Here is a 21,495-nt window from a genome sequence, read left to right as displayed (position 1 = left end):
AATGGAGCTGCTCTCGTCCCAACAAGAGATTATCTGCTTAATTAAAGATTTTCCCCCTTCTTACTCTCTTGGCCAATCAGAAGTATTGCACCAAGGAGAGACTGCAATGATCAAAAGGGCACCCTGGGCCTTCAGGGCCGGGCAACGGTAGGTTCCCTGCCTCCATTCAAGAGCAGGGGAAGATCTGTTTAATCCTGTAGGGAAAGTGTAACACCGATCCCTTAAGTTTCTGGTCAGAAAAAAAAAAAAAAAGTTTATTTAAGATATCTAACGCGCTGATGAGTGTCGGGGATTAGTGCAGGATAGTCCTCCGCCGACGAATTGTTGGTTTGATGGCACCGAGAGACATAAATTAGGCCCATACTGTTTGTTCTTGAGGAAGTTATTCACGGTTTAACAAGAAGTGTGATTGAATCAGTGTTTTATCATCCTGAAAAACAGGGACTGTCACTCAGGCCGAAGACGACGGGCAACAGCAGACTCGAAAGAGCCATCTGACCATTTCATTTCATATGGGATCAAACTGCTGCATTCAATTTACAAAATGAGCGACATCGACGTCAGGGAAGAATTTATTTCCACAAAGGGATCAACTGCATGTGGATGCGTCTCATCAGTATCGTCAGGGATGTCTTTTCCATTTTGCCCAAATCTGCGCAACTGCTGTATGATGAGGCGATGCTGTTCAGTTATTATTTCATCGCATCCGCAAATAAGAAAATGACACAAACAGTTCGATGTTCTCTTTTACACAGTGTATGATTCACAAGTTCTTTGATTCATTTATGAGGACATAATGAGAAATCAGTCAGCAGTCCTGTAGCCAGCTAGAATCTTTATTGGATGCCAGCCTTTTGTGGATTTCACTTGAGATTTATTAGAGGATTTAATTTGCTCATTTGCTCCTGTAATATTCTAATCATCTCAAATTTACCATCAGATGACTTTATTTTGTTTAGCTGCGTCTGGGGAATTTAAAAGACAGAAAATAAAAGGTGGATTGGCCTACAGCTATTGGTCAGATGTGTGACATTTGCATCACTAATCCAGACGGTCCCTACCCAACACTGGAAGAAGGGTTATTCCCCAGTAACCCCGTCTGACCCGTAGGTCCCTTTCCTTTTGCACAGGCAGCCCTTTAGCAATCTTCTTGTGTGCAAATTAGGATTAGAGAAAAGGTGATTTGGAGAAGAGGGGAGGGGTGGGGGGTGGGGGTGGGGGGGACTTCTGAGGGATGTTTTTGGATTAAGATTTAAAGAGGAATGACAAGTAAGATGAGGCCAAAGTGGGATACATCCTGTTGTTTGAGCTTTTTTTAAATATAGGATATGATTCCCTCAGAGGATGCATCACCAAAAGCCCACAGTTACGGCTATATTTCATTTCCCAATTAGTTGTAGCTAGGCTATGCACTCTAAATGAGACAGTGGCACTGGGTGTGAGGGCATTTTTATACACACACACACACACACACACACATATATATACATATATGTATACAGCGCTTGTGTGTCAGACTTGTACAATATGAATCAGAAGTTATAGCAGCATTAGCAACATAATCTAAGTTAACAAGTCTGTATTGCACAAGTTTGCAGGGGCCAGGCTAAAAGTGTGTGACTGGACACAGTGAAGTCCAGTCTAACCGGCGGTGTGACCACACTGAGGTGTTACATGCATGAAGAGGATGGCCTGACAGTCAGCAGCCAATAGACAGAGGGCTGATGTCACTGTCGGGCCCACAGAGATCAGCACTGGTGGGACCACTTACAGTACATTTGGACCGGACTCAGACTGGCGGCTGCACTCTGTAGCCGCCAGTCGGACTTTTTCTGCCAAAACCACCAACTGCAACAAACAAAAACACATTTACCACTTTCACACAGAACAAAAGGGCAATGCACTGTGCTGGCTGTGTTGACTTGCCATGAAGTTATTGTCCAGCAGAGGGAGCAAGTGGACAGAGCTTTCAAATGGTTAAAAGATGTGTTGGTAACAAATACTAAAGCCTCTTTATAGGAGATTCTCTTTTTGCTTGCCCACATCTGACCAAATCAGACTCAAACAGTGGGAGCTGGCAGAAATGTGTACAAGGGCAGTTCAACAGGCCTGGTACATAGTGACAGCCCATCTGACCACCCTGCTGCTCCCATCAGGACATATGATAACTAACAGAATTCAAGAGCCTGTTTCCACATTTAAGTCTGCAGAAGTGGACACACAAAGCTGCAAAACATCTCTAGGAATCCTCAAGAAATTTATCTGCAGATAGTTTAAATATTTACAGTGGTGTCACAGGTACAGCCGTCTTACAACATTGTTAGATGTGGGTGAGACAAGTAAGCAAAGCATGACCAGGAGTGGCAGATCCCAATCAGTACAGGCATGTAGACAGGAGGCTGTCAATTAACAGGTACAAGATATCCAAAAAGGAATGGGGAGATTATAGAGCTGCTATGGCTCCACAACGTCAGCAGTAAGATGAAGATAAAAAAACATTCAGAGATTCTTAACCCTGGTTGAAGCAGCTCATAGAGGATCAGTATAGAAATGTATGTTGTACGTATGAACATTAACTATCAGTTAATCTCAAATACCATGTCACTATGCAACTCCTGTGGGGGTGTTTTTGGACATTTCACATATGAAATAGATTTTCCATATGGATTTTTATATTCATATATTATAAATATAATATATAATAATATATTTATATATATTAGATATGCTGTTGTCACAATACTGTGCATAGTTTGTCAACAGTTTTTTTTTTGTTTTGTTTTTTTTTTTTTTTTTTAAATGTATAGTTAATAATAGTTCATTATCATTATCAGTAGTGGTTGTTAATGTCATATCCAGAAGCCACTGATAAAGAATGTAACAGAAATGGTATGATCATATTTTTTTTTTTATTCAGCATACGAATAAGGAGTATTACAGAATTCCAACAAAACAGCAAAACATACTTTTCCACAAGTAGAAAATTTGGTTTATTTACGATACATACTGTGGGCAAAAACATTCTTTGAAAAAATGTGCCATTTTTTTTTAAGGCATTCAAAATTCAAGAAGTTAACACTGTAAAAAATTGTTGCTCTGTAAAAGGAAGTGTGACAAATATTACAACAGTATCATTAATGATATTATTACAAGTCTGGATCTTGTTTCCGAGCAAAGTACTTGTTTGGTTACACAAAAGTTAAATCATATATTTTTTTCAAGGATTTGTTGAATGGTCCCTCTTTGTCATTATAAATAAAGGAATATAGTTCTTCAGGTTTTCCTTAAAAAGAGACACCACACAGCCGTGATTAAAGAAAATTTTAGCCCTAATTTATTTCCATAACTTGCGCTTTTCATTTTTTAAACAGGTGTGCAACCCTCATAAGGCATTTGGGCAAGAGTCCTGGCGTATGCTTCAATAATTTCACACAGCACAAAAGGTAATTGCTCCTCCTATACATGCCTCGTTGGCCTTATCTGAGGGAGAGGGAATTCTTATATCTCAGTTCATGTCAAATGAATACAAAATAAATGCAAATCAGTCTCTCTTTTCAAATTAAGAGCGAGACGTCTGGTTCTGCGTTTCAGTCCAGAAGTATCTACATGGGCCTTGAACACAGCAGCTCCTGGTTTAGTAAGACTACTAGCTTACCAAAAATAAAGAAAACCTTAGCTTAAAACAGGCAAACAAATACCAAGATTAAACTCCACTCCCCGTGGAAGGACACAAAGCACTATTGACAGAAGTTAGAGCGAAAGGCCCTCTGTCTTGCTTGTAGAAAAACCTCACTGTTAAGGGTTTCAATAAAGCTTTCAAAGTGCCAAAGACTATTAATAAATAGCACATTAATAAATAAGAGATACAGTAAATTATTCTATAATTACTGCTTTTACGCACCTCTCACGCAGACCTGTTTGGCTGTCCTGCTGCTGCCAAAAAGAGACTTAAATCCCAATTTGCCTTTTTCATTGTCTTTGTGCCTTTTTGGTATTATGGTGAAAAAGCTGTGCTTGCACATGTAGCCAAGTCGCTGGCTGTGGCTAATAGTCAGTGAGGACACTTCAAAACTTATAAAGAGACCCACACAATTTATGGAAAGGTCTGTAACTCTTTTAAGCCAGTATTAATCTCAGGAGGAGGTTTAACTTATATTCAGAAGCATGGTAATCACCACCCCACCACTGAAATGCTGCTATACCTGTTGCTACGTTCTGTCTTGGTTCGACACATCGGTATCACTTGCAGAGTTTGCAGCTGATGTGACTCAGCCACTTTTGTTGCTGCCATCACCCGTTCGCTGAATGCGAGCCATGATTACTTCCTTCGACACCTTCTTGCAGTCCTTGGCCAAACCCAGGGAGCACATGAGGTCTATAAAGGCAGTGGTGATATTGAACTTCCAGCCGAACTCACTGGTGGAATAGTCAAAGGGGAACGTGTGATGGTAGTTGTGGAAACCTTCCCCTGAAAGCCGAAAACAAACACTTAGTGTCTCGCTGAATGTCAACAAGTTCGCAGGTATAACTTGAATGTACTGTAGACAGGCACGGCTAGGAAAGGGCAACATGCTCTCTGATGAGGCTAACAACAAATCGAATGGTACATTTACAGTGATTTGGACACAGAGGGCTGTGGCGAACCAGCTACCTACAGCATGTGACAGATGTTAAATGGAGACTTATTTCTGGATCTGAAAATCTTGAAGGCTGACTGTCGCATGATGTCATTTACAATTTACCAAAATCAGATTTGCTGAATTAGTCCTTGTTATCAGTATGCCGCAGTTTGGTTGTCATGGTAACACATTAGTCAAGAAGAATTTCTCTTCATCCCCCCCCCCCCCCACAGTTGAATAAACAGTACAAACAATGAGCAAATATATGGAAAAAAAAGAAATCGTAGTTCATGAAAGACAAACAACTTCAGCAGATACGACAACAGTGGATCCTACTGAGAGTAAACAAACATTCAATCAACAGGTTTAAAATTCTGTAGCCCACAGATAATACCCCAGCTAAAGTTGCAAGGTGACTTCAATTATCGTGTTTTTTTTTTAGCTCTTTCTGAGATCAATCCAAAAACTGCAGCATTTTCCTCCAGATTACAGTGTCAAAGCATTCTGAATATGCTGCCACTTCTGACTCACACCTCTGGTTCCAAAACAGGCAGCTACAGTTTTCACTTCTACATTTACGAACACTTTGTTTACTACAGCTGCTCTGGGTGATTTGGAACAAGGGAGTAACGAAACAACCAAGTAACATGGCACAATAGATGGGACTTAAATGAAGGTGAAATGGTCTTCAGAACGTAAGAGTTTTCTGCACTTTTCTCTCCAATTTGTTCTCACCATGCATTCTTGTGCAGTCATTATTGAGCTTGTGAATTTCACACTGTTTCGAGGCCAACAATGCTCAGTGCTGTTTGCAGCATCACACCCCCATGGTGTCAGCCACCACGAATACAGTCTTGACTCATCAGAAACAAATATACCAAAAATAACATCAACATCCAACTCAAAGCTAAAATTGTCGCAGCCAGGACAAACCACATCAGCCACTGGATTAGCAAACTATCCCACTGTAGATGCCAGGGTAATCAGCTTTGAGAGAACCCCCCCCCACTGTGGTTGACTTAACACTTTCAACAAGTGATGAAAAGATAATTGAAATACCCCTCAGGGGCACACAGACACTAAATTACACAAAAATGCTAATATAAGAACAGTACTGTAGGACAAATAATGGTGAACAATCAAAATGCTGTTTCCTTACCGATGGCACTGAAAGCAACCATTGGGTTTTCCCTCGGGTTAATGGTCTTGTCATAAGGCCTGTTGCCCCATATGTGCGCAGCGCTGTTGACCAGCCAGGTGGCGTTGAGCACCACAGCGTATCTCAGGAGTCCAGGGACGAAGTACGCTATAGACAAGGATTCACCCCAGAAGTACCAGGGCACCAAGGTGGGCACGAGGAAGCAAAAGATCACCACAGAGAGCTTGTAGTGCCTAAAATGACAGAACAAAGATCCATTCCCACTTCATTCAACCAGAGACTGGTTAAACAAGACTTACAGCCTTGCAGTTGTTATTCCACCACAAACCAGTAAAGTTGCAGGAGATATGGTCTCACCCCCCCCCTCCTTTTGCTCTGCAGTTACAGCATTGAATAATGGCCATAAGTGTTTTTTGCAGAACATTATGTTGTCATGGTGAAGTTGACCTATGACCTTTTGGACATTAAAATGTTTCACGTCATTGTTTTATCAATGCCTTACCAATCAATTCCTGAGTTAGAGCTAAATATGTGTTTTGTGAAGTCACGGTGACATTGACTTTTGACCTCTGACCACCAAATTCTACTCAATTCATCCGTGAGTCCGAGTGAATGCTTGCGCCAGATTTGAAGCAACGACTGAGAGAGTCAGAGGGACAGTGGGAGAGCGATTATCGACAGACAATTTGCACTTGAGTTCACTGTACATAGCTGATGGGGCCTTCTGATTGGCTCGCACTTGCCAGGGTTAATCCCTTTCGCCTGAGAGCACAAATGAAAATCTGGGACCACTTCCAGAAGAGTGGAAATGTTGACAAATGACCAGTTAGTGAACCGTGCCCTACATAGGCATGCTGTGATTCAGTTCCTGAGTGAAAACATCTTTTATCAGTAGATCTGTCGCTAAGTGTTGTCATGGTCACTGTGACCCAGACGACCACATCCTGTACAGCTTGTGCCAGTGGGGAAGTGGCTTTTAATGACGAGACGCAGATCTACTAACAAACCCTGCAAATACATTTTTAAGCAACTACTCCGCATTAACAACATGTGTGCATATATTTATTTATTTATTTATTTGGGGAAGTAAAGAAAATTTTGCTAATGTGAAGTAGCTGCTCAGGAGAGAAGATTACTGAGAAGCAATAATGGAGTCCCAGACCCTGTGAATCCAGAACATCTCAGTAAATAGTCAGCACTGAAAACAGCTACATGTGAACTCTCACTGTGTCTGAGTAGGATCTGTTTAATGCGCATCTTCGGGAAATGTTGACTCACCGTCTCTGAAACATAACCACTTTATCTGCCCTCAGGTCCGCCAGATCCAGTTTACGGCCCTTTTCGATGACATCTGGATGTTTGCGAACCAGCAGCCAACCAATGTGGGCAAAGAAGAACCCCCGCGTAGCATTGTGGGGGTCTGCATCTGTCTCTGAGTACTTGTGGTGGACACGGTGGTCCCTCGCCCACTCATATACGTCGTTCTGCTCACACAGAGACGGGCAGAGAAGGAGAGGATTACACGGGGAATCCATAGATATGCATGGAAGTTTGAGATCATCAGATTAAGGTCAGGCATCATGTGGTAACAAAACAATGGATGAATATCACTCAGATTCCATCATTTTACTGAACTTGTGCACAGTTGTTTGAAAACTTTACCATGTCACTTTACTTTCATTGGTAAATCTAATTAACATTAAGGTAGCTTTAAGATCCCCCTCCTGGCATGTTTTATGACATGTGAAAATGTTTGTATAAACTAGTCAAACTTCCCCCCCCTTTAAAAGATGAATGTGAAGCAGTTTAAGTGTCAAAAACCTGCACAGACGTCATTCTGCAAGGTGAAGCTCGTGAAACGTTTACAGTTTTTTTTCCATTTTACCTGAAAGGCCATTGAGTTGCCGATGGCGAGGAAGACTCGCAGGGGAAAAGAAGCCTTGTAGGATCTGTGGCTCCATAATCTGTGTGCACCAGCAGTCACGCCGAGGGCACTGATGAGGTAGCACACTGCAGCTGGAAGAAAGAGAGGTGAAAAGGACAGATATCTTAGGGGAAACTGTCACACCTACACTGAGATTAATTTTACACCCCTGAGAGCAGAGTCACTGGGACACCATGTTCTTTCCATTACACCCAGGCCTCTTTTGTTCTGAGAAAAGTTGTCTACGTTGGGAGACGGGACGGTGGGAGCGCGCAGGTCTGCCCTCACAAGTTTGTTGTTCTAAAACTGCTGAACGTGTTTCTATGTGAAGCCCAGACAAGACTACCCAGGATTTGAGAACCGGGGGCTTCTGACTGGCAAAGACCATTCTGTTGTGGTGCCACACAGCTCACAATGGGATGTCTATTGGAATGGTGATTGTGCTTTGTCTTCCCCAGTGAAATAATATGCAGCTCAGCATTGCAAAGAGAGGGGAAAATTATGCAGTGCCAGAGTGGAAACAAAGTTGAGACTGTTCAGCAGTTCGAGTCATGCCTCACTAGTTATATACATACATATATATATATATATATAGGCCACAAATTATAATTATTTAGCAAACAGTATGGCTACTACCACTGAAATGTAAATACTTCTGATTTGAGACAGTCTAACAAGTCCAAATAGTTCATAGTCAGGCCGCAGGCTTCAGCTCCTAAAGACGAACAAAAGAGATTTACACAAGCATGGACCCGAATAAAAATAAACTACAAGACCAGAGTGACTCATTCTCCATTATTCCCAGTGGCATGACGCCTCAGGCTGCATGTACAGTAGTTAGCAACGATCACACAACATCAGCACATTCTGTTCTCTGGCTGTGGCATTGCAAACAGGAAAAGACCAAGCAGCTGCTGCAGAGGCCAGCCTGCCACTTGTGTTCACGAAATACTTACTCCATGCAAGAGTTAAAGCCGATGCGGAGGGAATGACAATCAGTCCATACAGCGCACCGATATGTAGGATGGACATCAGAATGATATTTCTCCACACCAGCATCCTCGGCGGCTTGGGGCCGTCTTTCTCTTTGTAGGTGTCGTCAAAAACATCCTCCACCGTCGATGTTTCTGACATGGCATCGCCATTCTGTTGCTTGCCGGTGCGATGAGTCCTGGTTTCCGTTTCGGTCATTTTGCTGCCAGGAGGGGGGGGGTTTCTGTAACAGCAGTGCGCAGCAGGAAAAACAGGGGAGAAGTTGCTCAGTTGAATGCGTACAGCGGGATGCGGGGAGAGAGAGAGAGAGAGAGAGAGAGAGAGAGAGAGAGGAAGGTACGGCGGCTGGCTGCGTTCATGCAGCAGTTCGCGGTTTAACTCAACAGCTGCAGCGCCATGATCGAAATAGTGGCTGAAGACAAGCCAGTCCTGTTCTAGTGCCACATTGAGGTCTTTATCCTTTATCTTGTGGGCTTGTCAAAGTCTACTTTCGAGATCTTATCTCTGTTTTGTCCACTTGTTGCAAAGCAATTAATGAGATTGCCTCCATTTGTTTCTGTCAGTGGTAATTTACACTCAGAAATAAGAGGCTGGAAGGCCGCAGCCAACTTTTTTTTTTTTTTTTTTTTTCATTTAGCCTATTAAATGTCAGAAAAACAAATGAAGGGTTCACCATTATTCAAAACCATTACAACATATTAAATTGGCATATTCAAATTGCCTTTATTGTTGTTCCAACAGTCAAAAACCTAAAGCTGCCGAGTTAATATAAAACTGGGAAATATTTATTTATTTATTTATTTATTGATGCTTTCTTTCTTCTTAAGAAAAAAAAATTAAATTAAATATGTAAACTATCAGTTATCATGATTGTTGCCAATTGATTTTCTTTTTCCTTGGTTGGTTTATGGGCGCCTGGGGAAATTATGACACAGCCATGTACTCTGGGGGGGGGTCAACAGGGGCCCAACTGATTTTTGCCCCAAGGCCCGCTAAAGCGCTGACTCCAGCCATGTGTGCATCCACAGGTGCCCTGCGGAGCAGCTGCATGGCTCACTGACACAAAGCCCGACTCCACATAAAGACGTGCGGAGTGCTACGTGGCAGTAGAAGAGATATTTCCATGTGTCCATATGCCCGAAAATAAATAAATAAATAAATAAATATAAACCAGCAGCGGACAGACCACTTTATAACACGTCAAATGACACTCGGCGTCTTTTCCGAAAATCGCCATCCAGACTCTTTTTGATGTGCACAGCTGCTACTCACCGTGTGCTCTCCAGCCGCGTTTCCCTACGGAGGAAGATACCAAAGCTGCAGGGAGGGGGTAGAGGGGAGGTGGGGGGGCGCAGGTGATCTGCAAATAAAGACGAAGAAATGAGGGGGAAAAAAAAAAAGGACCCGGTGCGCTGATCCTCGGTTTCCGGACTCCTCTTACTGCATCTTCCGAGGTGGTTTTAAAGCAGCTGGTCGATGTGGAAATTGATGCCACCGGATCTGAATATCCCATTGGCTGTTTGTTTCACTGATGTTTGCCGCCCTCCGTTTTTTCACCGTCAAAAAGTTGGACCTCCATATGACTCTTTAATCTGATGAAAGATTGCAGGAGGCTGCAAACGCGCAGCTCACCTCACATGACGCCGTGATGTCATGCGGCGGCGACAGCCTCAGTCCTGACATTTGCATTCACATGACTCTGCCCTTTACCAAGACTTGTACGTCGCCCATCTAAAAAAAAAAAAACAAGTGCAGAGACTGTGGATTTCAAATCTGCTGGTCTGCAAAGCTCCAGTTACCAATTTCGACACAAGTTTATTCTGGCATTGGTTGCGAAGTGTGGCCAAAAAAAAAAAAAAAAAAAAAAAAAAATGTCCTAACTGTAGTGAGACAGGGCGCAATTTTCCAATAAAATGCAATAAAATTAGTTTTCCTCCGGTGTTGACTCCAGCAGCCAAAATAAGTGGGCGTTTGTGTGAAACGCTGCAGTTGTGATGTGATTACTAAATATAGTCAAGTTTTGATTTCATTTTCTCAAGCATGATACCACAGAAATGTTCTGCTGACTGACATTAACCCCGGTGCAGTTGCTGGCAGTTGTCTTTGAGGGAGGTAAAAAAGGTTCATTTTCCTGACTTTACTGCTTCCAAATCAGCCCAGATGATCTTGTGCATCATGATTACTTCACCAGGGAGATAAAAGAACATCCGATCTGATAAGTTGTATCAAAATATATGAGCCTACATAAACGGTGGTAACCTCTCAGGATCGAAACTGGGCCACTCGTACTGTAGCGCACACAACTTTATGGACTTTAATGAACCGGAATGAACAGGATGACCTTACACAGAGGTTGTGCAACAGCTGCTTCAGGCCCTTGTTTCCTAGAAAGATGGAGCCAAAGAAGTTGTGATGGCACCACCTACTGCACAAGTACAGCTACTGCAGGGCAGACAGAGAAAGTGCAACAGGAAGTGGGTGCAATAATATGACCAAGCTTAAAGCGGACGGAGACCATGTAACAGATTTTATAGACCAAAAGATGAATCAAATAAATTATTGACAGATAAGACAAATAACCATTTATTGTTTCTTTGTTCCACACCAGAGGTTTAATCAAGAAAATAAGTGAAAACATCTGTGTGGGTGTAAGATTGTTGTAGGCGGTTACAATCATTTCCATTATCACTTAGTGTACATACATCATCATTCAACTCCCTGTTAACTTTCCAAAGCAACTAGTGTTGCTGGTGAGGGGTTAAAGTGCACCTCTGAACACAAAACATGCGCTACCTCTCAAAAAGTAGCACCACTTCGCAGTGAGCAGTATGTGGGAACATGTCCACAGGCACAGCCAAAGTTGGAGAGAACGCGTCTCCTGTGAGTTTTTTCTGCACGTCGGGTGCACAGCAAAGCTCTCTGAAGTTCCTCATAGCCTCTCCATCGGGTTTACAGGAAACGTACACCAGCCGACGGACAGACGGTTGGTTTCGTAACGCTCGGACCACTCTGTGGTGTAGGCCGGCCCGAGCGGGGTTTACCACGGCTGTAAGGCCTCCAGCTGCGGAGCTCAGCTGAGACACGAGGCGAGGGAGCACCACCTCTGCCTTCCCAGGGATAAACTCACAGTTCACCACGTTATTGAGAGCTGCATTGTGTCTTGCATCTTCCACCGCCTGTTCTATGAGCTCTATACCAATAATTTTGTCCACTCTGGGGGATATAGTAATGCCAATAGCGCCGGTCCCACAGCACACATCGAGAAGAGTACCACCAACTTTTGTCTGTCCTCCACCTTCCTCAGTGTTTGGGACACAAAAGTCTCTCACTTTTCCATAGAGCGCCTCAGCAGCTGCCTGGTTCACCTGGAAAAAGGCGTCAGCAGAGATGCGGAACTTGAAGCCCAGCACCTGTGAATGAGAATCAGAAACTGAACAATTAACATAATGTAAACACACATGGATTTTGTGATGCCTGCTCTTCTCTGTCTATCATCATCATAAATTTGAGACTTATAGGGATAATCACCAATTTCACATGCAGATGTCATGTCAAACAGACTGAAATGGGCATCTGTCAGTACGGCTGACATTTTATACCCTAAATTATTAACCGATTGCTTTTTTTCTGTATATCAGAAAGAAAATGTCATATTGTTCCAGTATTATTTTTACGGCTGATAATTGGCTAATTACTTCCAATCTCTTTCTCTGGGATTAAGAGATTATGGTGTTGCAATGCCAAAATGTCAATGCTGTATAGTATGCTACGTGAAGTCCCTTACAGGTACTCTATAATTTTGCTCGATTACCTCCTCGTACATATGTGGCTGACCATGCAGGAGCTGATAGGGGGATTCCTCATGAGTGCAGCGAGTCATGCTGCTCTCCTGGAAGAACAGTGAGTCCAGCTGACAGACCGATCCAGGACCCCGTGTGAAGTAATCCACCAAATCAGCCTTATGGACAGCCACCTCTTCTGGAGTGAGTGTCTGTGGATGAAAGTACACTATAGCCATGGTGTGGCCCTCTCTGTTGGTCCTCACTGTGACCTCTCTCCAGTGACCCCCGTCGTGGAACAGCAGGCAGGGCTCCAGGGAAGAGAGGCGGATGAAGTCCTGGTAGCATCTGGCCACCAGTTTGTGCTTCTCTGGCATGTTGAGCAGGTGGTCTCCGTTGACGCAGACAATGTTTCCCCCCTTGCCTGTGCCCACGTAAAAGCCCACCGTCTTTGGATTTCCATCCACTCCTCTGTTGACAGAAAACGTAGACTTGTTGCGGTAGCCATCCCTCACTGGCGATGGCAGAATAGGCAGGACGGGGAAGCTGAGTTTATCCCTCGCAGGCGATGAGGACCGTGAGTCACCTGCGAGATGCCCGGAGAGCTGAGACAGTATCCTTTCCTGATGATTTTGCTTGAGCTGAAGTTGCTCATCATAGCTCAGTCTCCACAGAGGGGTCACTGCATCAGCCAGCCGTTCCTCCCAAGGCAGATGATCAGTCCAGGGAGGTTTCTTCTGACTTTTTCTCCTCCGTTTCTTCGATGATGGTTTCCCCTGGTCAGCTAAAATGTTGTCATTAGTTGAAAACAACAGACAGGTTTTACTTAAAGAACACAAAATCTTGCGTTTGACAAAAAGGGCTGACCTGCTGCATGTAGCTGCCAAAGCCATTCTGACTGTCAAAGAAGTAGCCATACGGCTAAAAACCTATTTAATGAACCCCGCTGACTTTGAAAATGAGAGTTTAAAAACGTGTTTTCAGCCGGATGTTAATGAACAGCGTGCTGAAGGTGCAATTCAACTGTTATGACGTGTAAATAACGAGTCAGCTGCCTTCCTGCCGTCATCTCCGTGCGTCCCGGGGCAAGTAAACATTTCCGCTGTGTCGCGATGGACTCAAACAAGGACGAAGCGGAGCGGTGCATCAAAATAGCCCTAAATGCGATCAGCAGCGAGCAGCCAGACAAAGCCAGGAAGTTTCTGGAGAAGGCACAGCGCCTGTTTCCGACAGATCGAGCCAAAAGTACGTCGAATAAACCTCTGTTTCGGCGGTGGTTTCATGTCTAGCGTTGGGCCATCGCTGTGAAACCCAATCAGCTAACGTTAGCTTAACCGTGTTAACGTTACACCAGCTGCTCCTAGTCGACACTGGTACTTGTAGTTTTTTTCCGATCCGCAGTCGCAATCTGTCCGATGTATTTGGTTACTTATTGTCTTAAATTTGTGCTTTTTTTAATTCGCAGTCAGCAATTACATTGTCCACGTCCTTGTTAGCCGCTACAGTGCTAATCGTTAGCTCCCTGTGCTAGTGAATTAACTGACTGGTAAATATTTATGCGTTTCACATCCTTGAATAACATGGCTCTAGATATGTATTTATATTGCTTGGCTTACAGTGGTGTTTATCCAAAATATACGGCCGATAAGATCAATCGTGGAGCAGGAAAATGTCTCCTAGTTCTTCTGCTATCACCCTAAATATGACAAGCTCGTCAAAAACCATTCAAGTCTGTTTTTCTGCGAAATGGTTCAACTATTCCTCACACGTCTCATGTCAGTGGGAAGCTATGTTGAGTCCTTCAAGCCTTATCTGGAACTGAAGTATAATAATTTAACCAGAGGATTTTGTTTGGGTTAGGTTGTTAAAATCTATGCTCCACTCACTCCACACAAACTGAAGAAAATGAGCTGTAATGTTTCAGATATGTGTTTGCATCGCTGCTGCACTGCCCACGGAAAAGAAGGTTTTGGGGAGAATGTGAAAGATTTTTTTTGTACATAATATTGGATATAATCTTTCTGAGCATGGGTCTACTGGGAGGGAAGATCGCTTGAGTAACATCAAAAGAATTACAGCACTTGACTGATTTAGCCTTTCTCTCTGTGAAACAGACAATACTTATCAGTTAGAAGGTCAGGAAACTGAAGAGAGCTAGTTTGCTTTTTATTTGGATTTAGTATTTATGGAGCAAGCAGCATCAGTTCTTCAAGATCTGGGCTGTGGCTACACAGGCTCTTTGACTCTAATCATATCAACTTTGAACAAAAGGCCATGGTGGCAGTTAAATAGACATATGTTGGTGTGTAGCACCCTATATGGATTTGTGTCTATAGATTTTTGAACCAGATAGTGATTGGTAATCATGACACAAGGGTGTTGATTGTTTCCTTCTCACCCCCCATGATATGAAAATGGTGGTGGTGATGGGGTGGGTGGTTAGTAGTTTGTTTTGTTTTTTTGTAAAAAATACTTTCAAATGGCTTAAACATAAGTATCAGGAACCAATAAATTACTACTGTCTATTTGTTTCATTGTTGTGTTACAAATCTGGAAAAAAAAAAGAATATTATGGCTTCACTCTCTTCACAGACTTACTGGAGTCATTAGCACAGAATGGAAAGCCCCCAGAGGAGAATGGCAGTCCCGTGAATGGAGAAGGGCCCACAATGAGGCACCGCAGCCACGGAGAGGAGGCTGATGCGTCTGCACAGGGGGCCACAGACTCGGGCAAATCCTACACCGCAGAGCAGCTGGATGCTGTCAGAAAGTCAGTGCACATGTAGATTTGTTCTTTGGTGTCAGTCGAGCTGGGTGAGGCCTTCAAAATTAAATGTCACTACATGTTTTACTCAGTACTAGAGCAGTGACAGTTAGTCCGTTACTCACATAGGCAATGTACAGAAAATTAATCAACAACTGTTTAGATTAAATAATTAATCATGTAAATTATTTTTCGAGTAAAAACTCCAAATATAATCAGATTCCTGTTTCTCTTTGCCATTTATGGCAGCAAGTTGAATGTCTCTATGTCTTTCAGGCTGTCAGAAAAGCAAAAAAAAACATCACAGAGGCTTCTAAGAAATTACAGATTACATTTATTTTTTCAACACTTTTTAACGTTTTCAGAAAATAATTAATAACTGCAGCCCTACTCAGTACCCTGATATCAATCAATAATGTGAGAGTATTTTGGGTTCGATTTATACTATATTCAATATAATCCAGGGGTTGGGGATGCGGTTTCTGAGAAATTATTATTGCTGTTGGGGTATGTTGACCAAGCACGGACAAGCACAGAGTGTTCATGGCTCTCAGCTGGAACGGTCAAATAATTTAATTTTAGTTCTGCTTATAACATTAAAGACGAAAATGCATGATTTGTATTGTGATTATATGAAAACCACAATGTGATATTTCAGACAGTAACTAGAGTTGAATGTAGTGTATATAATTTTTTGTTGGGGGAATTTAAAAACATAGCATATTAAAAAAATCACTCTACATGGTGTAAAAATGCTTTTTATCATTATATTTGAAAATGGCAAAATCATGTGCACAACATACATCCAAATTAGTATTTTTCTTTTTATTGACTGACCATTCACTGTGAGACTGCAGTTGTCCAGTGTTCATAGAGAGTAGACAGCATTCTCAGAAATAAGATACAAGTGCGGAATAATTATCATGTGGTTAGCTTATACATTTATAAGTGTTTGCTTGCATCATTACTCATAGATTAATGAGGAGGTGTCTGTATTTTGTGGTTTTAGTGTTTTTTTATTTCTTCTGCAGTCTGCTCACCGTCGTGGTTTTTTTTTCTGCAGGATTAAGAGCTGTAAAGATTACTACCAAATTCTGGGAGTTGAAAAGACTGCCTCCGAGGAGGATCTTAAAAAGGCTTACAGAAAGCTGGCCCTGAAATTTCACCCAGATAAAAATCATGCACCTGGAGCCACAGAGGCGTTTAAAGGTAAATTAAAAGTTCTCTCCACTGCTGCTCTATGGAGAATATGTAAATGTAACTTTACTAAGTGTGTGTGCGTGCGTGTGTGTGTGTGTGTGTGTTTCAGCTATTGGTAATGCCTATGCCGTTCTGAGTAATGCTGAGAAACGAAGGCAGTACGACCAGTACGGAGAGGAGAGATCACACCCAACCAGACACAGACATCATCGTGATTTTGAGGCAGACATCTCACCGGAGGACCTCTTCAACATGTTCTTTGGTGGAGGCTTCCCATCAAGTAAGTAGAGGCCAGACGAACTGTCCCAGTCAGGACGTTGTACTTTTGTGCAGCACTGTCAGGCCCCAAGAGTGTTTTGATTTTTATGTAACATGGTTGTATGGCTGAGTGAACCATCTGATATGAGAGCAAGCCACACAAAGCCACCAGTTAACCATCAGCGGTCTTTGGACCTTGTGTCAAATTCACTGGTAGTTTTTGTGCTTTGTCTCATACTGCTGGAATTACTCAGCCCTTATCAGCGATCATTCTCTGGTCAGGGCTGAGAGTAGAGCTGTCTGACTGGCTGTTCAGCCTCGGGAATCTCCTCCTGTTTCAGCCGCGCCTTTTCTTTTCTACTGCCACAAGCTAAAAGCCACGTGCTGATGCCAGTGCAAAGCAAAGCTGAGCACAAGTTCGCAGTGCTGTCATCTTATCATTAACATCAGCATATGACAAGACTTTTATCAGATTCACAGTGGCATGAATATGGTTGGCAGTTTGTTTTGTTTTCCTTGAGATATTAATCACAGTGAAAATACAAACATTAGTTATCTATGTTGTTTAATCTTTATTTGCTTAAATTCTTTCTAGGTAACGTACATGTTTACAGGAATGGAAGAATGCACTTTGCACATCATAATAGGCAAGAAAGACGAGAACAGCAGCGAGATGTAAGTCGTGTCTGTAATTCCTCAATTACAGCTGTTGTATTGTGCAGTCTGTAATAAACGGAAATCCATTTTTTCTCTCTGGACAGGGAGGCCTGGCTCTTTTTGTCCAGCTGATGCCCATCTTAATCCTCATCATTGTCTCTGCTCTCAGCCAGATGATGGTCACCCAGCCTCCTTACAGCCTTAGCTACCGCCCGTAAGTGGTTCAGAGACAGGGAGATCGTACTGGGTTTGTGTGAAAATGTCTGTCTCACTCCGTTGTTATATCTCCTCTATGTATCAGGTCAGCTGGACATATTCACAAAAGGCATACATCCAACCTGAAGGTGCTTTTCTATGTGGGAGATCGTTTCAATGAAGAATATTCGGGGAATAACCTGAAGAATGTTGAGAGAAGTGTAGAGGAGGACTACATCTCCAACCTTAGAAACAACTGTTGGAAGGAGAAGCAGCAGAGTGAGTTTACAGTAGTAGTACTGCACAGAGAGTTATTAATCGAATCGAGATTTACTGATTAATCAATATTTTCCTGACTAATCTCTTAATAATTAGATCTATAATTTGAGTAATAGTTTACATACGTTTGTTTTGTCTGACCATCAGGCGCAAAACCCAAAGCATTTAGCTTTTTATGATAAAGATGAAAACCAGCAAATATTTACATTTGTAAGTCTTAAAACTCACATAAAAAATAAATCAATTATTAGCATTGTTGCAGCTCCAGTTTATAGTACTGCAACGACTGCACAGTATGCCACTTGGATTTCATTTCTGTTGGTGTTTGGTGTTCTTAGTCCGTTTTTAAAATGCAATAACACCACTTTCTAAATTGATTACAACAGCTTCCAGAGGAATGACATACCATTTGAGTTGTATGATTGTATCTTTTTAGAGTAGCTGACTGAAACCTAGCATGCTGACGCACCCTCCTCTTGTACTTTCAGAGGAAGGCTTACTGTATCGTGCCCGTTACTTTGGGGATTCTGAATTGTACCAAAGGGCGCAGAGAATGGGCACGCCCAGCTGCTCCAGACTATCTGAGATTCAGGTGATATTGGATGGATAGAAACCACTTGCACATATATGGGTAAGTCGCACAAACAAATACTTTGCTACGGTGAAGTTTTGTCGGAGCATACATTTTTGGATTGATTGCCAACCTTCCAGGCTGCTGTTGCCCTTCATTTTAATCCATTACAGTGCACATTCAGTCATCTTTATTCTTGTCTTTTCAACTGGCATCTCTTATTCAAGAGTCAGCTGTTGAAGTTTCCCATAAGCATTTTACTGCACCGACAAGAAGAGTTTTTAGAACTGGTCCCACTCACAACTGCATTACCACGTAATGACAGAACTTTGACCAAGAAAAAGGCATCAATAAAGGCAACTAATGGGTCACTGTGATGAATTAGCTAAATCGACCAAGGGCCAAGTCTCTGCAAGTTGGTTTTTAAACATTCTGCAATGAACAAGAAACTATGGCTGTCTGGAAGGTAGGAAATGCGTTTTCAACATGTGGCATAAAAAAATAATGAATCGTTATTTGAAGTGGGAGTTTTTAATAGTAGTAGTTAATTGGCTAAAACATGCATAATTATCAGTCAAGATCAATTTCTTTCTGCAGCTGCTCCACTGATGCTGCTGATATGTGATGGTGATAATGAACGATTTCTGATTTATGTATTATTTCATGGAACTTTTTGTCTGTATGCCCATATGTAGGAATCTAGTAAAAGTTTATACAATGTAAAGTGATTGCTGCACAGCCATCGTTGATTCCTTTGTTCTCCTTAGGTTCGTCGGTACTTGAATCTATTTAGAAGAAAACGGTTGGAGCCCACTCAAATTGGAGCATTTTTCTGCAGCAAACCAAGAGAATCAAAAATGCCTTACGCGCAGTGGGTAGCGGACCTCATCAGGGAACCTTTCTGCAACTCTGTGTAGATTGACTTCCTGTAGAACTGTGAGAAGCTTTGAGTTGACTGCTGACATTTTCTTACTCTCTAGTGTCTTCAGGATGGTGAGAGTCCGCAGGGCATCACGGTGGAAAGTAAGCGCATATTTGAATGGTTACAAAGCTGCTAAGATTAGTTTTCTCTGTCCCAATTTTTTTTTCTTTTTTTTTCTTTGTTTCCTTAAATATTTTGAGAAACCTCATGGCCTTCTCATAGACAGATGTCTGAGCCACTCACAAGGAAAGTGTGTAATTTTTATAGTTCTTAACAATGTAAATATTCATTTTACTTTTAACAGTGCAGGGTTTATTGAAGTTAATATCATATACTGTAATGTTATTATGTGGATTCGCTTGTAGTCTGTTGGATCATAAGTATTGAAAATCATTGCACAAATAAAAGTAAACCATATTTATTAAATTAACATGCTAAAATTGTATAAAAGTTTCTTTGAATTAAATTTGTCCAATGATTGATGGGTGCATGTTTTCTCTTTTAAAACACACAGGTGCACACACACACGCTCTCTCATGTGCTTCATAACAAGATGATCTGTGTATCCGAGATCCGTGCTGCATATTACTTCACGCACACTGGAACAGTGACAAAACAAAGGATATTTAAAGTGGACATCATGCATACTAAACACAGCTGACTGCTAAAAACGTGCCATGATAATTAGGATGTAGTACATGTTGTTCAGGATTGGTATGTAGTATGTGAATGGGACAAAGCTATTGATTAGAAAGTTAGAAGAAAACCATGACAAAATATAAAAGAAAATAATTTATTTTCACATGTTCTTCAAGTCGTTAAGAATACAAGACAATCTTCAGGTAATAATTTTTGACTATCAAATACATATTCCCGTAAGGGTGTGACTTCACATTCATCGGAAAAAAACAGATCCATGTTCAAACATGAGTCTTCACCGTTGAGTCACCTGTAACCGGGTGAGTAGCTGCCATGAGACATAAGTCGGTTTCAGGGAAACCTTGGATACACACATTATGCCAACAGGGGCACGTACGCGTTGTTTCAGGGCCACCTTGTCATTGCCATTTGACGTGTGCTTCTTTTCACGGTCCACATGAATGTAGTTCAGCTTATCAGGGAGAGGAGCCTATGGTCAGCAGCACTCCTCAATCAGCAGCTCCCCTGAACAATACAGTTTCCTTTTAATGGCCCTGAAGCTTGAACTCAGCCTCTGAGAGTTTCTGTGCCCCACAGATGTTGCAGACGTCTGCGGGGACTTAAAGAGTTTCTGAACCTTTGGCCACAATCCACTGGACTCAAGCCTCAACACCAGGGTCACATGGAAGGTTGGGACCAGGGTGGCATCCACTGCTATTTGGTCCACGGTACACAGGGAGCCCTGATCTCCCCTGTCTACACACAGGTCAATGAGTGCCCCCCTGAGGCCGCAGGGCTCACACACAGCCAGGTGAAGCAGCTCCTGGCTGATACTGTCTAACAGACAGTCAGGCAAGATGACTTTGGAGCAGCCCAGGATGTGGGACGCGCTGTGGAGACTTTGTGTGATGGTTGCTGCAAGTTCTGTAGCTAAGGTCTCCTCCAGGGGATCGAAGAAGAAACTGCTGTCTGACTCTGACAGGGACATGTCTGCCACAGATCCTAAAACAAAAGAATACAGATTAAGTCTTGTGTGGTAGTGCAGAGTTCGCCCTAAACTTTTGTTTCAGTTTAAAAATAGGAGCAGATCATCATTGAAAGCCTTCCTCCCTTCATTCTTTTGTGTTTCTGTCAATTCATTTTCTCTCTTTTTCCATGTGCAAGTAAATGAAACAACAACAAAAAATATACTGAAATACTTCTTGGTCACTGTTTGCATCAACCCAAACAAAAGACAACAGGGTTCGCTCAGACAAAAGCCAGTGACACTCACCAGTTTCACTCCTGCAGCACTGATCCGCTGGGACCCTCTGATTGATCCCCTTTAGCTCAGTCAGCCTCTGCAGCAGTCTGCCCCAGGACAGCCGCTTTGAGCCCCTGTCCTCCGCCGGAGAGGGAGGAAAGCTGCCGTCCAGGGAATGATCGCAAGAAAAAGACATATTCACAAACCAACAAAAAAAAAAAGGAATGAAGAAGTGCAGTGGTATCTTCTAACCGTGGGCGCCCCCTCCTCCAGAGCCAGACCAGCTGGAAAAC

The 21,495-nt window shown here is 42.4% G+C and overlaps 4 protein-coding genes across 4 annotated transcripts; 1 reads left to right on the top strand and 3 right to left on the bottom strand.

Moving 5' to 3' along the window:
• Positions 1–2,887: 2,887 nt before the first annotated feature.
• scdb (stearoyl-CoA desaturase b) lies at positions 2,888–10,435 on the bottom strand. The gene is made up of 6 exons (XM_071480495.1): positions 9,968–10,435; positions 8,659–8,918; positions 7,664–7,794; positions 7,057–7,262; positions 5,779–6,011; positions 2,888–4,468 (listed from the first exon to the last, which is right to left on the bottom strand). Exons 2-6 carry the CDS (start codon positions 8,891–8,893, stop codon positions 4,269–4,271), a joined length of 1,005 nt encoding a protein of 334 aa, XP_071336596.1. The 5' UTR covers positions 8,894–8,918; positions 9,968–10,435; the 3' UTR covers positions 2,888–4,268.
• Positions 10,436–11,262: 827 nt separating this feature from the next.
• On the bottom strand, positions 11,263–13,527 carry trmt2b (tRNA methyltransferase 2 homolog B). Its single transcript, XM_071480493.1, has 2 exons — positions 12,507–13,527; positions 11,263–12,105 (listed from the first exon to the last, which is right to left on the bottom strand). Exons 1-2 carry the CDS (start codon positions 13,389–13,391, stop codon positions 11,485–11,487), a joined length of 1,506 nt encoding a protein of 501 aa, XP_071336594.1. The 5' UTR covers positions 13,392–13,527; the 3' UTR covers positions 11,263–11,484.
• A 40-nt stretch (positions 13,528–13,567) lies between these two features.
• dnajb12a (DnaJ heat shock protein family (Hsp40) member B12a) lies at positions 13,568–19,800 on the top strand. The gene is made up of 9 exons (XM_071480494.1): positions 13,568–13,719; positions 15,067–15,244; positions 16,302–16,447; positions 16,548–16,718; positions 17,292–17,371; positions 17,458–17,567; positions 17,655–17,827; positions 18,316–18,458; positions 19,166–19,800. The coding sequence occupies exons 1-8, from the start codon at positions 13,587–13,589 to the stop codon at positions 18,435–18,437; spliced, it is 1,113 nt and encodes a 370-aa protein (XP_071336595.1). The 5' UTR covers positions 13,568–13,586; the 3' UTR covers positions 18,438–18,458; positions 19,166–19,800.
• Positions 19,801–20,099: 299 nt separating this feature from the next.
• On the bottom strand, positions 20,100–21,495 carry LOC139622847 (DNA damage-inducible transcript 4 protein-like). The gene is made up of 2 exons (XM_071480496.1): positions 21,233–21,495; positions 20,100–20,961 (listed from the first exon to the last, which is right to left on the bottom strand). The coding sequence occupies exons 1-2, from the start codon at positions 21,396–21,398 to the stop codon at positions 20,456–20,458; spliced, it is 672 nt and encodes a 223-aa protein (XP_071336597.1). The 5' UTR covers positions 21,399–21,495; the 3' UTR covers positions 20,100–20,455.

Source organism: Trachinotus anak, unplaced genomic scaffold, assembly GCF_046630095.1.
Source record: "Trachinotus anak isolate AG129_WGS33_773 ecotype Australia unplaced genomic scaffold, CSIRO_AGI_Tana_v1 ptg000007l, whole genome shotgun sequence".
In the NCBI taxonomy this organism is placed as follows: Eukaryota; Metazoa; Chordata; class Actinopteri; order Carangiformes; family Carangidae; genus Trachinotus; species Trachinotus anak.
This window is presented reverse-complemented; position numbering and strand designations above follow the sequence as displayed.

Coding starts and splice junctions, on each gene's coding strand:
- scdb (XM_071480495.1), bottom strand. CDS start 8,893: ATGACCGAAACGGAAACCAGGACTCATCGCACCGGCAAGCAACAGAAT. Junction 7,263..7,663: donor GCAACTCAATGGCCTTTCAG/GTAAAATGGAAA, acceptor CTGTGTGAGCAG/AACGACGTATATGAGTGGGC. Junction 6,012..7,056: donor GTGGTTATGTTTCAGAGACG/GTGAGTCAACAT, acceptor CTGTCATTTTAG/GCACTACAAGCTCTCTGTGG.
- dnajb12a (XM_071480494.1), top strand. CDS start 13,587: ATGGACTCAAACAAGGACGAAGCGGAGCGGTGCATCAAAATAGCCCTA. Junction 16,719..17,291: donor TGGTGGAGGCTTCCCATCAA/GTAAGTAGAGGC, acceptor AATTCTTTCTAG/GTAACGTACATGTTTACAGG. Junction 17,372..17,457: donor GACGAGAACAGCAGCGAGAT/GTAAGTCGTGTC, acceptor CTCTCTGGACAG/GGAGGCCTGGCTCTTTTTGT.
- LOC139622847 (XM_071480496.1), bottom strand. CDS start 21,398: ATGTCTTTTTCTTGCGATCATTCCCTGGACGGCAGCTTTCCTCCCTCT. Junction 20,962..21,232: donor GTGCTGCAGGAGTGAAACTG/GTGAGTGTCACT, acceptor CTTTTGTTTTAG/GATCTGTGGCAGACATGTCC.
- trmt2b (XM_071480493.1), bottom strand. CDS start 13,391: ATGGCTACTTCTTTGACAGTCAGAATGGCTTTGGCAGCTACATGCAGC. Junction 12,106..12,506: donor AGCCACATATGTACGAGGAG/GTAATCGAGCAA, acceptor TCTCATTCACAG/GTGCTGGGCTTCAAGTTCCG.